We start from the raw sequence: 15948 nt of genomic DNA, 5'->3' as shown, positions 1-15948 counted from the left end.
TTTGAGTTTGTTGGCATAATCCACGGTCATCTGTGCGCGTAGAAGTATGTATCCGTTTTCAAATTTAATTTAATTTAAACTCACCCTTAATACATATACAACAACCATTTAATCTGAGGGTTACAATTTTTCATATTTTTGCGACTAAAGGATCGCGCGACAGAAAATCGCAAGATGTGCGCCTAGTCTTAGACAGCAGCAGTTTTTTAGTTGATTTAACGATATTCTGCAAACTCCATTTGTGAGCGCATTAAATTAAAAGGATGTTACCCCTAACCATTGTGTATTAATGCTAATAATATATAACTACACATAGTATTTAGTTAATGGTTAAGACAACTGCTTCTATAGGAATGGCTCCAATAATTGGTTGAAACAATAAAGAGCATATTGTTCCTGCTGGTACCATGTATAATAAAGGAACTGACAGTAGAACTTTTTCAAATCGACTTTGGTCAAAATTTGTAATTACCTAAAATTACTTATGTTCAAACAAAGGTAAACATAAAATTTTAAAAGATACACCTTCAAGTTTCCTATAGCTCCTTCTTGTATATTAGCGGCCAACCGTGCCTGAAAGGCGTCTGCAATGAGGTCGGTTCTACACAACAGTATGTTTTCCAAGCACTCAATTTCCATGTGGTGCAGCTGTAGGTTTCTAAACGTTCTTATTACATTTTGAAGGTTTGGTAACAGATTAATAGAGTACGAGGGCCAGTACGCCGCTTTCAAAATGAACAATGGTGCCCACAAGTAGACCAAAACTTCGTCTTGAGCATGCTTGCTTAGTGTACCAAATCCTGCGTTATGTCTTACACTTTTTATTGTAGCTAGTAGAATTTGTGCCGATATTTCATGTATAGGCTGTAATTCTCGCGATAATTTGAGCACTTGGGGCGGATGCATTTTTGACTTTCTCGGGCCGCGTTCCTCTTGAACGGCTGGAACAGTTGCAAACATGCGATTCTGCAATATTTACCTAGGCTTACCTGCTGTATTCATGCAAACGGCGAAACAACGTTGTAATCGGCAATACGGGCACCAATTTCGCCTAGCCTTATCAATGATACAACGCCCGTCGCCGGCTGAAATAGTTCGAGGGTCTTATAGCGGTTGAAATTGTAATACATACAAATGCAAGTATAAATTATATTCCTTCGGACGCTTCGTTTAAAAAAGCAGGAGCACCCGTCGCAGCAATACACCCCATAATGTTTTCCGTAGGATCTATCGCCGCAAACCTTGCAAGGGACGGGCGAAGGCAAGGAGCGACCTTAAACAGAAAAGTACGTTAAGCCACTCCGCGAAAATCATATCTACATCATGTACCCATTTCGTATGTAAGACTTCTCTTTACTTGAATACCAAAATTTTTATTGTAAGCTCTATTTATACCTACCTCATACTTCTCATACATGACAGGTCAATTCTTATTCTGCAGGTCACCCCTTTTTGACGTGGACACGTGGCTTTTGCTCTTAACAGGCGCTGTTTAACAATAGTCGTTGAGTGGTGGTTTAATATTTGATAAGGACTTATCGGTAATGATCGGTACTCAACACTGACTTATTATCTTGGGTTGTTGTCCATAATGGTGGTAAATAAAGCAGCAATAAGATATACAAAAATATTCAGCATTCATTAAATTTTAATTCAGTGGCAGTGATTTGACAGGTCGATTGAGGCCCTACTATTAGAAATAAATGTTTTGCAAAGACTGCGACCCCTTATAGTTGCTCAATTAATATTTGATCAACTCGCAAACGTGACATCGTTATTTAAGGTTTCAGGCTTCTAATCGATTTTCTTTAGTATGTACATTATGTAGAAAAGTATGTAATGGGGATGTAAATTGTTGTTTCTTTAAAATGTACCAACTTCACAGTCACTGCAATGTGACAATGTTAAATACCTACCAACAACCTATTTTTCACTAATATCATACAAGGACACAATAAAAACTAATAGAGAATTTATTTACCGACAGGTTTCAAACAAGGCAAGGGATAATTCTAAACAAAGTTATATTGTTGCACACAAACAGACAGACAAACACAAGATTAGTAAATCCCTTGAAGAATGGAAATTGAATAAATAAGCATTCCAACACCCTACACTGGTTAAAATTGTATGTACGAGTGCTTATTGCAAAGTATGAACTCATCTCATTTTTGACTAAAATTTTGAAGACTGGCGTTGCATACTTACCTAACATCAATAGAAATTGAAACATTGTCGTTGAAAACTCTTTCACTCCAGTCTCCATTCTTCCACTCCACAAAAACAACAAGAATTGAAATTATGGATCATTTATGCAAATATAAGTAGGTAATTATTGTGAAAATGCAGGAAGAATTAACTCGAAATTGATGGATGACCTTCAAATTAATTTTTTTCCGTAACATTTCAGCGGCAAGATGGTATGGCCTTTGCGGATATAGGTCAATAATTACAGTTATTTTAACGGCCTTTTTGTGTAGTGGTTTAATTCTTTTATATTATCAGGTAATGTTAGATGTAGATGGGCAAACCAATGAACAAACCTTTTCTATATAATCAAGTGTAGGTAACCAATGCATTACAAAGAGAGTCGACCGTAAATTCAAAACAGTGGTGAAGATCAAACAAAATTACACAATGTTCTTATAGTATATCTATATTAAGTATAAATAAAATACGTTCATACATAGATTGTGCTTTAAGGCTATAACCAATAATACTGGCAAAATCTTGAGATAGTTGCTGGCGACTAGAAACTGTTTAATCATTACAAGCAGTAAACGTGCTTAATCGAATTGTTTAAACAATAAGACTAGATTGATAAATCCAAACATTCCATCTCGTACTCCTTCAATACACTAAAAAGTATGTGTAGCAAAAAACACAAACATTGTGAAATACTTACGAATCCTCCGGCATTTCTAAATAACCATTTTCGATGGCATTTTCATTACTTTCCTCCGGATCATCGAGTGTCTCTATAACAAAATCAGTAATCGAACAAATACAGTGACAACATTAAGGCTTACCGGAGAGGGGAGGGACCGTTGCAGTGCTAAGATACTCGATATTTAAATATGGAGGTAACGCAGTGTCTTCTTCTTCTTCCTCACGTTGCAATTGATGCGAATCTACCATTTCTAACCACTGGTTGTTATGGGTCCGGAATCGTTCGATACGTATACGTTCGCCCCATTCAGCGTTACGTTCCATTATAACATTAAGGCATGTATTGCACAATTTCCTAACGGCCTTATTATTGTCCAACAGCAAATCAACCAAATACGCAGGCGCTTCTAAAACCGCACAAGTTAACAAAACGCAAAATATAGATGTGATTGAAAACCTGTCTTATTAATAATGAAATCCGTGGTATCGTTGTGGTAAAGCATTACATAAAATAAATAAATTATCTGCAAGACCATCTCGTCGTCCTCCTGGTACGCCTTTAGAAGATCAATGCAGGCTTCGACAACATTCGCATTGCACAACAATCGCGCGCAGGATTCATCGTAAGCCGCCGTGCCGAAAAGAACGATCACCTACACGGTAGAATAAGACTCAAATGTCAAATATCGAAAGTGATTTACCCGTAACAGAAGGTCGGCCTCTGAATTGTTGCTGGTTAAAGCGCCTTTCAGTTTTGGAATCATGTTGAAGTGTTTAAATATTTCACACCAGTCTAGATCGGGCAAACATAAGTTCGACAATACCCCAAGGCACTCCAAGACAAAGTTTTCCTTTCTCGATTCCGTCACCGCCTTCGCTAGGTCGCCGACAAATTCCTAAATGGATTAATGCGCTTTAAATTTGAAGCACTACTGCTACTAGGATAAGAAATGATTGTGCGCAATGAAGATAAACAAGTTAGAAGCATATTGACATTTATAACTGGCCAGTTATAAGTAACAATTGTTATTTATAGGTAACTGACAATTGGCAATTGACACTTATAACTGGTATACTGTCATTTATAATTGAATGTAACTCTCAAATGTTAAAAAAAAGAAAAATTAGATTATTGTGTCTGACTGTCGCGCCATTTTTTTTTACTTACTTGTTACCCAGGCTTACAACAAGTAACTCGGAAAAAGCGTATAAATTCGAATTGGCTGATTTTTTGTGCCAAAGAGGTCGGTGTAATCGAGGAAGGTCTTTGGTGGGAATTGGGGAGATTGCTCATGGTCGCCGGGCAAGAAGGTTATCGGAAAATGATTATTAATCATGAAGATCACTTATGATCGCCAAACAAATAAGTTGTTATTTTTGAAATTAATTAAATAATTGTTGGTTGTGAAACTAGCAAGTATTCGCCCCCATTTGTACCACCATTTCTTTTTACCGCCAATCGTTATTGGTCTAAATTTGTATTGTATCAAAGTTGCAACTCAAACTATCAACGCCTAATACCCGAAAGTTATACAATATTCCGTTGTGGAGCTCTTGTGGACAGTTAATGAAGCTATAAGCTCCTTTTTGAGAAACAAAATTATGCTAAACTCATCATTGAATTTCACGTTATCCAATAGTCAGGGAGACATTTCTGAAAAGAGCATGTCTAACGGCGTTTTGTGCTACAAGCTGGCAACAGGCGGTTCTAGACTAATTCGACCCCGCTGAAAACGATGCGCCCTGTTGCCAGACCCGATTTTGGCATTTAAGCCCCCAAATCCAAGGTGGAGGCCGAAATTACCGTTTTTCGGTTATTTCGAGCCCCCAAGGCACGCCGCTGAACTTTTTGGGTACTTTACGGGTAGAATAACATCTGGGACACCCGACGACACCGTTTAAGTACACTTTGGTATGCATATTAAGTACCAAAATGCCGCATAAAAACGTCAAAAATACAAAATTCGTCATTTTTCGTCCTTTTTTTCCTTTCTGGCCTGGTGCCGGCGTCCAATATTTATTTCTATGTTAAAATTAACATTTAAATATGTGGGGACCTCCCGCAGCACCATATGCCAGGGGCCTAAATATCAATATGGCGCCTGGAAAGTCCAAAAACGTTTTTTCGCCGTATTTTTACTACACTGGGCACTCATTCGCTATTTCTGTGGCCCGGAGCAATAATATGCGAATTGTGACTACAAATCCAGATGTTACACATCTGAAGGGCTTAACTGCGAAAATGGGAACCAGTCTCCTATAAACGATAACGTGGCGTTTACATTGAAAAAGTGGAAATTTGTTTCCACAATAACTTCCTTCTGGGTATACAGTTTTGTTTGAAATAACATTCATTCAATTCATTCATTTGCATGAAATAAAATTTATTTAGCTAATTCCTGTACTTTCGCCGTTATTTAGGAAAGAAGTTCTTAAAAAACTCCCATTAAAATATATATCTTTCATTTTTATCACACACTGACAATAATTTGTTATCAAATTTAACTTCATTCACAAGCTTAAACCTTGAGCAACCATCGGTTGTTAACAGAAGTTCGATTTTTACCTCGAAACAAAGTTATTGAGGAAATCACAAGGCAAGGCGGCGTAATTTCAGGGCAATATGGGTAAGTAAAAATATAATATGAAAATGCACTTCCCAATTTTTCTTTGATTTGTTTAAAATGTAACTTTTGGCAGTTGAAACTGTTAAGAATATTAAACACTAATATTATGCAAAATGAAAATCTTTATGGAAATGATTTTGCGTTTGAAACTTACCCGCCACCACGCTCCCTTTCTTCGGAGCTTGTTCACGTTGCACCGAGTTACTTGAAATCTGTAAGAAGCGGTACAAATGCTATTAACGCCAGGCCAGCAAGAGCGAGGCAGTTGCCGTAGTACTAGAAAGCGTTTTCCTTTTTTATCCCTGCTGTTTGGAGGAAACGATGCTTTGACACATATTGATGGCGTGACCCATGGAAAGGGCAAAATTGCAAGGGAGGCAGGGAAAGTAACATTATTTTACCTTACATTGAAAGCGCTAACGACCCGAACGATGACCTTTAATATTATTGTTTTCCCTGATAGGGAGGAAGTCACAATATTTGAAAAAGTTGAATTGTAACGTTCTCATTCATTAGATCGTTTGGCATTTTGCATAATATTATAGTGTTCAATATTCTAAACAGTTTCGACTGCCAAGCCAAGAGTTACGTTTTAATTAAAAATTTAAAAGCATGTTTTCACATAAATTTTTACTTACCCAAAATACCCTGAAATTAGGCCGCCAAACCAATTTCTGCCTCTTGGTTCCATAGTTAACATCCGCAGTTAAGCCCTTCAGGCGTGCAACATCCGGATTGGTAGTCGTAATTCGCGTATTATTGCTCCGGGCCACCGAAATGGGAAATGAAAATGGTCAGTGTAGTAAAAAAAACGGCAAAAAGAACTACTTTTTCGCTGTTTTTAGACTTTCCAGGCGCCATATTGGTATTTAGGCCCCAAGCATATGGCGCTGTTGGAGGTGTCTACATACTTAAATGTTAAGTTTACCCTAGAAATAAATATTGGGCAAAAAGACAAAAATGACGAATTTTTGCATTTTTGACGTTTTTAAGCAGCATTTTTGCATTTAGGCTCCTATTATGAATACAAAAGTGTGCCTAACCGGTGTCTTCGTGTGTACTAGATGTTATTCTACCCGTAAAGTATACCCAAAAGGTTCAGTGGCGTACCTTGGGGGTTCGAAATAACCGAAAAGTGGCAATTCCAGTCGCCATCTTGGATTGAAGAGGCTTAAATGCCAAAATCAGGTCTGGCAACAGGGCGCATCGTTTTCAGCGGGGTCGAATTAGTCCAAAACCACCTGTTGCCAGTTTGTAGCACAAAACGCCGTTAGACATGATTTAGAGAGCCTTTTTCAGAAATGTCTCCCTGACTACAAGAGACTCTTTGTACTATTTAAATAAATCAATAAACAGTCAGTGTTAATACTGTCATGTATTCATTTTAAACTTATTTACTTCAATTAAAGGTGTACTTAATTTACATGCCTTATTATTTAATGTGGTAAGAAACCACCACTTGGTGACAGCGATAGTGACTGAAAATTTAGTAAAAAATATTTTTTGTCCCAGAATTTAAAATTTAGTTCTAAAAGTGGCCATTTTGATTGATCCATAAAGCCTCGCTAGGTATATAAATTATCAGCAACTATAAAAATATAAAGGGTTGCCTTTGATAGTTGCAATTTAAACCCCCTAGACTTGAGGATATAACTAATTCGGCAACAAAGTGAAAAATAGGAGTAGGTGACCACTGACTGCCAATTTATGAGCACACTGTATAAGATTCTTGAATAGCTATTAAATTATCAGTGGGGCCAATACAGTAGATCTATTGTAACCCTACCAACTTACTATAAAACTTGATCTAGTAATATCGTGCTCCGAAATATTATGAATCATCTTCATAAGTAGCTCATCTTCAAATCGAAAGGCTCTCGTCATCAAGGATTGTAGTCGACTATTATCTGCCATTTGTTGCGCATTTGTGGGATGTATCGCAAGATTGATGCATAACGCAACCATCACTTGGTCAACTTGGTCGGCAATGCTTAAAAGCAGCATATCTGTAATCTACGAAACAATGACAGAACTCTGCAGTATTTACCTACCAAAGATACGCAGTCGGTGTAGGCAAAATGCACGATGATGTCTTCATCATAACTTAAGTGATACAATAACTTAATTACGATATCTTGATGCCTATCGTCTCCTAGAAACCTTCAAACTTATCATTCTACCGAAAAAATCAAAAACACTTACGTAACAAAGAAACAAACTTAGGTAAACAGCCATTCTTAAGCATTTTCGCCCTTAAATCCTCATCAAAAGATAAATTAAACATCAACTTTAACGTAAGATGTACCAGGTCTGCATTATTAGACTCCAGTAATTTCGGAAGCCTCTCCAGAACATTACGCTCGGCCATTTCGTCCTTATTAGTTTGCATAATGGAAAGTTTTTTCAGGAATGTAACAGCTAAAGCTTGCAAATCGGTATTCTCACGATCCAAAGCCTTCTCCAGGAGTACAACGATATTTCGCTTGGTCATCTTCTCCTCGACGATCGGATCTTCGGCCATATTCAGCAGTAGGTAAAAGGCGACCCTCAACAGCTGCTCCTGCTTTCGTATTAAAGTGCGATACCGCTTCTGCCTCTCCTCACTCGACAGTTGCTTCTTTTCGTCGATACTGTCGGTGGAATTGGTAAGGTCGTCGTATATACTGCCCTCCATTGACGTCTTGATCGTGACGTCTGAGAAGTTGCCCGATTTTGGCCGTACTGCTTCGGGAATACGACTTTTATGTATTTCGGTCATGCTTACGCTGGTCGGGTACGGTCGCTTTACATCTTCGATGTCACACTTCCACTCTTCAAATCGGCGCATTTCAAACTCGATAATATCCATGCAAAGAGATCCAATCTATAGTCAATAATTGTTAACATAAATCATCATTCATTTATCACGCATATAGGAAATTGTGTAAAAGCTGGCATTTGTAACATTTGCATTATTGTTATACCTATTATTGCACACTGTCATAGTAACTTACCTTATAATGTAAAACGACAGGATGAAAACAAGTATGGGACGAAAAACAGAAGAATGTGAAGATTAGGTTTGTACTGAGAGCTATACTCCGTTTCCAATCTTCCCTTAGGACCCTCGCAAGGGCACTTAAAACTGTTTCTAAAAGACAGAGTAATTAATGTCAATTACTAGCCATATAAATTACTTTCTGTTTCTAATTGCTCCTTTTTTTATCTGACAATAACGTAACATACACTACAATAAAAGATTCACCCACTGAAGTTACACCTTGTACCACTAGTAAAAAAACACAAAACGTCTTCTACTTACTCAGAAACATTCTACCACAAAGTATAGGGTGGTTTAAATTCGTGGCTCACCATTGGGATTTCAGTAACGGTGAGAGATACAGTGTAGATTACAACGGAGGAAAGCTGCCCCTTTTTGGGACCAAAAAAACACATTTAAAATTTTGGAAAAATCTATGAAAATATTTAACCGAGATATCCCCGAAAAATTAAAAATGTCATTTTCATTTTCCTTATCTTAAATGATAGGAAATGGACGGTTCCAGTTCCCGTTCCAACAATCTCCTATGGCCACTTTCTTGGGAGAATCTGAGTCTGTTATCAGTATGTCCATAGCACGCTAGTTATAGAAGCTACAGGCTACTACTTAGTTCTTATGGGGGGCCATATTGGATGAGTCATCGAAAAGAGAAACAAATAATCAAACGAGCCTAATAAAAAGGTACATTGCTATTTAAATTCAATTGTTTTTCATTACTGATTTGTTTTATGAAATAAAAACAACTGAATGCTACCTTATTATGGGAAATAAAATAGTAGATGATCAAACATGAGTGGCAGTCAAGTCGCCTTTGTAAGTTGAAGTTTCCCACATAAACAAAAATTCCAAAGGTGACTAGACAGCAACTCACTTTTGATTGCAGGGTATTAAACAACTTTTATATAGAAAAATGTTGTATACAGTTGTTATTTACTGAGATATATACCTACTATATTCCATACATAATGCGCCCCTGTATAAACATGGTCACATTTGGATATTTTTTTGTAATTAATTCATACAGATATATGTTTGTAAAATTCATTAAAAACAATGAGGGGTATCTACTGTTACCTACATTTAACTGCAAGAAGGTCCCAACTGCAACTTTAACTAGCAAATGGGTCCAATTACCAAACAGAATAACAGGCAATTAGGACTACCTAACCCTATAGTTAAAAGTAGCAGTGTCAGTTAAAAGAAGCAGTTATATAAAGAAAGTGATTTATGGTGCTTCTACGCCTCTTGCAGAAATATATTACCATTACGTGCGAGGGACTCTAAATTTTCAGACACCTTGGCTAGTTGTAGTATGTATTGGGAAGCTTTAATCTTGTCAGGTAAATCTTCGTACAGCAGCTCTATATATTCATTTAAAAAATTGATATTTATAACATCACCGTTAACGACAGGCGTATTCTTTCCGGAATTTTCTTAAATTCAGAGTATAATTAAACGTGTAATTTCAAAGAGGGCTTACCGTCAGGTCCATTTTGGGGACGTTTACGTTTCTTTAAATAATAAATAGTTTGTTCAACTTCGACTAGTCTAGATGGATGGATTAGGTCACAATGTCCGAGTACCTCCCTCGCTAATGCATTACAGTCTGTGCGAGTATTCAACATTGGTAATTCTATAATTTTTTTTAAACTCTAAAAATGACACAGTTACAATCCCGAGGTGTAACATCCTTCGATTTACCTGTTTTTCGCCATATAAAACACTATCGTCGTCTCCTAGTATTTCGACTTCTAATTCGTAATTTAAAACAATAGCATTTAGGGTAGGGTGTACGTCGAGGGTTCCCGGTTTGCGATTTCTAAAAGTTTCAATTGTAAGTACTATGTAAATTAGGGATGGGGTACTTTACGTTCTAAGGAATTTTGCATTTTCGGGATCCATATTAATAAATAGTTTGTATATAATATAAATAAAATAGAGAACTATTAGTAAAAGACTTAATAGCACCGATAATACATTTATAATTAATATTAACATGCAATAAATAAACACAAGTGGAATGTCATTTTGTAATGTCAACTGTCAATGTCATGTCAAAACGAAGCACATGTCAAACTGCCCCCACCCCTAAACTTTTTGTACATATTTGCCACATCTACCACAGTTTCTAATAATATAATGATTTTTTAAATATTATACAATTCAAAAAACATGCAAAAACATTGAGTAGATGGCTATAGGCCTCTAACATTACACGCGACAAACGAGAGATGTTTTTAAAATTCTAATGTACAATTATACACATATGCAAGGGGTTGTAACTTGCATTCTTCATTACATCGTTGATGATCTTTTAAAATAGAAAATAAAGAATTGGCATTTTTAACTTCGTAATGATAAAGATACTGAACCAAGTTATCTTTCTTTGGCCTACACACCTTAAAAACTTTCAGCTTTGTCTTAAAATTGTAGGTCTTGGACAGAGCTGACACTTAATCCTGATCCCCTTCACCCTATTTCAAACTTTGATAGATTAGTTTTAAATGCAATTGTGGGTTCTTTTTATTAGTACTTTGATATATGCTAATTTTGGTTTGTCCTCATCCTACTCTGGCTTCCAGATCTTGTCACTATCCAGACCAGACCTAGATGGTAACATGGTCATTACAGCTTTGGGCTCAAGAAAAACATAGTTTTGTACGTGAGTAAAAATCAGTTCACATTCCTTGCATATAATCTGAAATAATAAACGTCCTTGTTCACTACTTATATTTTTTTTAAAGCAAAATTGAACATTTCATATCAAAACGTGTGTGAAATTTTCCTTATTCTTGTTCCTCCGCAATTGCATTGGTCATATCGCCTGCGTTCTTGGTCAGGTTTAATAAGCGGTCTTCTATATGCCTTTTACATTCTGCACAGGCATTTCTCATGGCAGCAATCCGATTTCTACAAGATGTACATTAGAACCGCGCATCAAAAATTAATAAAATATTACGCATAAGCTTTCAATTTGTTGTATTCAGCATCTGAAGGATTGGAAATGTTTAAGCTGGAATGCTGCGATTGCATTAATAGGATATCTCGATATTTGGTGGCGATATTGCATTTCATGTTTTCGCACTTCCATCGCAAATTTAACAGTTTTTCATTAACTTGTGGGGACCTAAAAAATTAGACCTATATACCTATTATATTAGGTGCGGTATCGTACGATCTACACTCATCCCTTGCATGTAATCCAATTTGACTAAGTTTTTCTTGTAGATTAGTAATTGAGTGCCACAACATACTGTGTCGCTCTTCTAAACTATTCAACAGTTTCAGGTCCGCCATTTCTTCACTCTGGTTGTTTATAGAATCATACAGTCGAAAATATTCATGCGTTTCTATTTTTGGATCACACTGTTTTACCGAATGGTCTTGTTGTAGCTTTGTCTTTGATTTCTTATGCGTAAGCTTTGGAGATGGTTTTTCTTTTTTTTCGTTTCTTTCGTTCGCCTTATTTTGGTAATTGTACAATAATTTGTTTCGTCGTTCCAATTCACCAAGTAAAGTTTGAAGGTGTGATTTTAAAATTTCATACTTTCGATTTTGAACTGCAGAACAATCCATCGTTATAATTTTTTCTGATCTTAAAGTTTATTGGGTATAGTAGAATTGAGGGATTTAGAATTTTGACGTTATTATGTGTTGCCAAAGTGAAATTTGATTTGGGTTGCTCTGATCTTTAGGAAATAAACAAGACCCTATATTGCTGTCATACAGATGACTGGTATTAAGACTGCATTATCTGCAAGGAACAGTACCAGGATGCGTACGCAAATTCTTCCCTGTATTTTACCCTAAAGAGTATAAAGGAGTCTATGAAATAAGTTTATTTTAGAGTATTATTTTTATTAACTAGATCGTCACTACCCTTATCGAACGAAGATTCATGATAAATAGTGGGTAGAGCCACCCATAAGCTGAGTAGCCTGCAGTCTAGGGTGGCAAAAATGTGGCACAATTATTACTTATAATTGTGCAAAGCGTGTCTTGTAAATTTATGTATTGCAAATGATTGAGTTGAAACACATCGTGCAGTATTTCGATTCAGACTCGTATATAGCAAACTCCCCATTCTTTAAAAATTAAAAAAAAATTAACTGGGCCCACAATTTTTAATTGCGGTACAAAAAAGTCAGTTGAAGCAGTTGAAACTAAACAGGAAAATGTTGCTTCAAATAGTGAAGTTGAATAAAACACAGACCTTATGAGAAAACAAAGGCACTATAAGATATGACATTAAAAATATATTCCTTCAGATCAAATTGAATAGCGAAATCCGGCTAGACTTCTTCATTTCTCAAGAGTTACTTGACAAGCACTGTATCTAATAAATATACAATGCTACAAGTTGTTATTTAAAAAAATGTCTTGCATCCAATGTCATCTTTCAATGACGTCTGAGGTAGCACCAATTGCGACAAATCGCCTACCTTGGCAACACTGTTGAGTTCATCCCAAAGATCTTAAAAAGTCAAAACAACAACTTAACCTTACTCCTTTTTGTTAATGATTGTCATATGACTCAATTAAATCCGAATAAGTAATAAACTTACTGCAAAACTCTCGTGATGTGCGAGGCGACAAATCCAGAAGAAAACGAAAACAAGGAAAACTTCAACACCGACAATGAAGAGGAAGATTTGGAACTTGAAGAGGACGAAGAAGAGGAATTAACAGCTGCAGGTATTTCATTAGCTCAGTAGACCTTTAATCGATTACGTTTCATAGAATTACTGGCACTGAATCACGAATTGGATGCGTTAAATCTGGCTCTTGACGAAATGGAATCAAAGAGAGAAAGCATACACACGCAACTACTAGAGTTGCTGGAATCAAATCGCGATATTAGAAAAGAAATTCAAGAACAGAAAGAATTGTCAGATTCCGTAAAAAATATAGATTTAGATTCTAAAGAAAAAGAGACCGAGTAGTTACACCAATTACGTTTTGTTACTTTATTAAGCACTTATAATTATAACAAGAAGGTATTTCACAACTTGTATATTACACTAATTGTTAATAAAATTTTTAAATGTTGCAAGAAACTGCAGTAAGTTACAGTTTATAAAAAAGCCACATTGTGTTTTCACAACGTATAGTTAACGATCTGAAACCCATGAACGTATTGGTGCATGTAATGTAATAAAAAAGCTATTAATGCCACTATTTTAAAATCAGTGGTTTAATTTTGTATTCACTCATAATCGGCAATTTAGCAAAATGTACCTGTTCAAAGTTGTTCTGTTATCAGCCCTCTGCGTGGTCTATTCAAAGAATGTCCAACCATTTTCGATTGATCCGAACGACCTCAAGGAATTTTCCCCAAACCTGTATCTTAATGTTAAATCATTTTTCAAAACGATCCATAAGTAGGTGAGTGTTTTTTGCTATTGTAAATTAATCCTGTTGTCCACAGAAAAGACCCTGAGGTACAAAGGCGAAGGCTAAATTACTTTTTCGATAACCAGTTTAGATATGTGAAGTATTACGGTTATTATGCAGTCCCACTTCCCGACATCGAAGTGAACTTTAAACATGTTTGTACCATTTCATCTTACATTGCTGTTTTGTTAGTTTGGCTAATTTACAGAAAGTTGAGGATACAATTTTAGATGGTCACGTTGCACTGACGAAAGGGGTGCTTATTGGTTTAGATTTTAAACGTCACAGTAATGTATCTTTGTCTTATAATTACCCGGTTGCGACCTTAGAGCTGAGCATCGGATATGAAAATCTTCATGTAATATCGCACCTTTTAAATGACTGTATAGGCATAATTTGCTTCTAGTATCTCTACCACTATAATACAAATTACATGAGTACCACTACACGTGGAGGTATAAGAGGGAAAATCTCAGACGTGTCGTACGACTTGATTTTAGATTTGGATGTAGTCGATTTGGATATAATTATTCAGAAATTTGAACCGACCAACTACGGGTATAATTAATTGCTACTATTTAACAGGTCTTCCATTTCTTTTTTAGGGAGGTCACGAATAGAGTTGAGGGTGAAGCGGCTAAATCCAAGACACACTTACTTAGTAATGTTACCGAGCCCATTATTGGAACTTATATACAGCCGATTTTGACAGCGTACACCAATAATATTACAACAACATTAGTTGATTGGTATAATAAATACCTTTCCTCATAAATAGTTAATTGCTGTTCCATATTACAAACTGCAAGGTCTGTAATAAAAATGTAAAACATAATAGGATTTTGTGTTCGCATTGAAAAATGTTAGATTTATTTATGTGGTTCGTATAATTACTTTGGGTTTATGGTAATTGAAATTTTTATCAGTCATTGTTATTGTTTTTAGAAGTGGAAACCCTTGTTCTGGTAGGAATGTTGTAATTTTTATAGCATTCTCGGTTGCATTAACTCTTTCAATGATCTACTTCGAAGCCAATTGTGTGAAGATGTCTTCATTTTCTACATTGACTTCTGTTACAAACCAGTAAAAAGATCTGGATATTCCATTCCAAGGGGTGGTCATTAAAATCTAAGGATTCAAATATAGCCAGATTATTACATGTAATTAATTCTATTGACCTATGACCTATGCCTACTTGAAATGGTATATACTTAGTCCTTTCAATTTCCATTTTCATGGGGAAGGTATATTTATTAAATTTGGAAGAAGTTGACCCTCTGGCATTCTTGTGTCAAATCAACCAAGGTGAGCTCTTCCGCTGGCAGCTTGGTGCGGCCTAGATGCATTGATACCAACTCATGATCTGTAGGGAATACTTCTGTATTGCAATTGTTTCTTGTTGTTATTTGCTAATGTAAACAACGGTCGGTATTTTCGACAGTAGTAGGTATATTTTTTTTGCTAAGTTTTTGTTTTTAGCAGTGTTAGTCTTGTTGGTTTCACACCAATTTCGTTGTTTAAAATTATAATAAATCCCCAAAAAATGTCTTTATGGTGGATAGTCCCAAAAAAGATATATATGTAAGTCATTTGCTATGATTATGCTATCAACTTCTAGGGTTATCTTGCACAATACTGTGTGGTGTAATAAAATAATAAAATTGCGAGTCATCAAAGCAAGTTAACATTGATCTTATATTCATATGTCCTCTTGGGTATGGTTTTGGTAAGTAATGGTACGGTGAAGACATTGGAGTTGTCAGATCTCTTCTTGATTAGAAAATTTCATTTTTGGAAAATATGCTCTCGAGCTAATCATATTCGGGCATTTTGAATAAGCGAATCTTTTAATTCCCACTCCTTTAGACCAACAGTATATACAGAACAAGTACATATCTCTTCTTGGTCCGTTTGGAATTTCTTTAACATCCACTTTTAAGTGTCTAAAGTTGTCATTATCTGTAAGATTCTGTACATGCGTCCTAATTTTATATACAT

The 15948-nt window shown here is 35.9% G+C and overlaps 5 protein-coding genes across 5 annotated transcripts; 2 read left to right on the top strand and 3 right to left on the bottom strand.

Annotated features, from left to right (window-relative positions):
- Positions 1 to 89: 89 nt before the first annotated feature.
- LOC116170662 (nuclear receptor subfamily 2 group F member 5) lies at positions 90 to 1333 on the bottom strand. The gene is made up of 5 exons (XM_031487167.1): positions 1330 to 1333; positions 1133 to 1273; positions 990 to 1085; positions 526 to 941; positions 90 to 472 (listed from the first exon to the last, which is right to left on the bottom strand). Exons 1-5 carry the CDS (start codon positions 1331 to 1333, stop codon positions 320 to 322), a joined length of 810 nt encoding a protein of 269 aa, XP_031343027.1. The 3' UTR covers positions 90 to 319.
- Positions 1334 to 2638: 1305 nt separating this feature from the next.
- On the bottom strand, positions 2639 to 10611 carry LOC116172735 (kinesin-associated protein 3). Its single transcript, XM_031490002.1, has 13 exons — positions 10427 to 10611; positions 10258 to 10375; positions 10037 to 10208; positions 9819 to 9989; positions 8510 to 8646; positions 7719 to 8379; positions 7568 to 7668; positions 7311 to 7529; positions 3591 to 3785; positions 3347 to 3542; positions 3030 to 3296; positions 2906 to 2978; positions 2639 to 2858 (listed from the first exon to the last, which is right to left on the bottom strand). The coding sequence occupies exons 1-13, from the start codon at positions 10552 to 10554 to the stop codon at positions 2813 to 2815; spliced, it is 2484 nt and encodes an 827-aa protein (XP_031345862.1). The 5' UTR covers positions 10555 to 10611; the 3' UTR covers positions 2639 to 2812.
- A 661-nt stretch (positions 10612 to 11272) lies between these two features.
- LOC116172744 lies at positions 11273 to 12527 on the bottom strand. The gene is made up of 3 exons (XM_031490012.1): positions 11732 to 12527; positions 11516 to 11683; positions 11273 to 11466 (listed from the first exon to the last, which is right to left on the bottom strand). Exons 1-3 carry the CDS (start codon positions 12130 to 12132, stop codon positions 11343 to 11345), a joined length of 693 nt encoding a protein of 230 aa, XP_031345872.1. The 5' UTR covers positions 12133 to 12527; the 3' UTR covers positions 11273 to 11342.
- Positions 12528 to 13025: 498 nt separating this feature from the next.
- On the top strand, positions 13026 to 13937 carry LOC116172745 (UPF0184 protein AAEL002161-like). The gene is made up of 2 exons (XM_031490013.1): positions 13026 to 13251; positions 13297 to 13937. Exons 1-2 carry the CDS (start codon positions 13137 to 13139, stop codon positions 13497 to 13499), a joined length of 318 nt encoding a protein of 105 aa, XP_031345873.1. The 5' UTR covers positions 13026 to 13136; the 3' UTR covers positions 13500 to 13937.
- Positions 13720 to 14785, top strand: LOC116172743. The gene is made up of 5 exons (XM_031490011.1): positions 13720 to 13937; positions 13985 to 14105; positions 14159 to 14308; positions 14357 to 14508; positions 14556 to 14785. The coding sequence occupies exons 1-5, from the start codon at positions 13789 to 13791 to the stop codon at positions 14722 to 14724; spliced, it is 741 nt and encodes a 246-aa protein (XP_031345871.1). The 5' UTR covers positions 13720 to 13788; the 3' UTR covers positions 14725 to 14785.
- The last annotated feature ends 1163 nt before the right edge of the window (positions 14786 to 15948 follow it).

Source organism: Photinus pyralis, unplaced genomic scaffold, assembly GCF_008802855.1.
Source record: "Photinus pyralis isolate 1611_PpyrPB1 unplaced genomic scaffold, Ppyr1.3 Ppyr1.4_LG5, whole genome shotgun sequence".
In the NCBI taxonomy this organism is placed as follows: Eukaryota; Metazoa; Arthropoda; class Insecta; order Coleoptera; family Lampyridae; genus Photinus; species Photinus pyralis.
Note: the sequence above shows the minus strand (reverse complement) of the source record. Positions and strands in the feature narration are given on the sequence as shown.

Coding starts and splice junctions, on each gene's coding strand:
- LOC116172745 (XM_031490013.1), top strand. CDS start 13,137: ATGTGCGAGGCGACAAATCCAGAAGAAAACGAAAACAAGGAAAACTTC. Junction 13,252..13,296: donor AGAGGAATTAACAGCTGCAG/GTATTTCATTAG, acceptor TACGTTTCATAG/AATTACTGGCACTGAATCAC.
- LOC116170662 (XM_031487167.1), bottom strand. Junction 1,086..1,132: donor TATAATTTATACTTGCATTT/GTATGTATTACA, acceptor GAACTATTTCAG/CCGGCGACGGGCGTTGTATC. Junction 473..525: donor GAGCTATAGGAAACTTGAAG/GTGTATCTTTTA, acceptor AAGTAATTTTAG/GTAATTACAAATTTTGACCA.
- LOC116172735 (XM_031490002.1), bottom strand. CDS start 10,554: ATGTTAATATTAATTATAAATGTATTATCGGTGCTATTAAGTCTTTTA. Junction 8,380..8,509: donor CTGTCGTTTTACATTATAAG/GTAAGTTACTAT, acceptor TATTGACTATAG/ATTGGATCTCTTTGCATGGA. Junction 3,786..7,310: donor TTACTAGATCAAGTTTTATA/GTAAGTTGGTAG, acceptor TAATCCATTTAG/GAATTTGTCGGCGACCTAGC.
- LOC116172743 (XM_031490011.1), top strand. CDS start 13,789: ATGTACCTGTTCAAAGTTGTTCTGTTATCAGCCCTCTGCGTGGTCTAT. Junction 14,309..14,356: donor TCGGATATGAAAATCTTCAT/GTAATATCGCAC, acceptor ATTTGCTTCTAG/TATCTCTACCACTATAATAC. Junction 14,509..14,555: donor TTTGAACCGACCAACTACGG/GTATAATTAATT, acceptor TTTCTTTTTTAG/GGAGGTCACGAATAGAGTTG.
- LOC116172744 (XM_031490012.1), bottom strand. CDS start 12,132: ATGGATTGTTCTGCAGTTCAAAATCGAAAGTATGAAATTTTAAAATCA. Junction 11,684..11,731: donor GCAAGGGATGAGTGTAGATC/GTACGATACCGC, acceptor CTAATTTTTTAG/GTCCCCACAAGTTAATGAAA. Junction 11,467..11,515: donor AACAAATTGAAAGCTTATGC/GTAATATTTTAT, acceptor TACATCTTGTAG/AAATCGGATTGCTGCCATGA.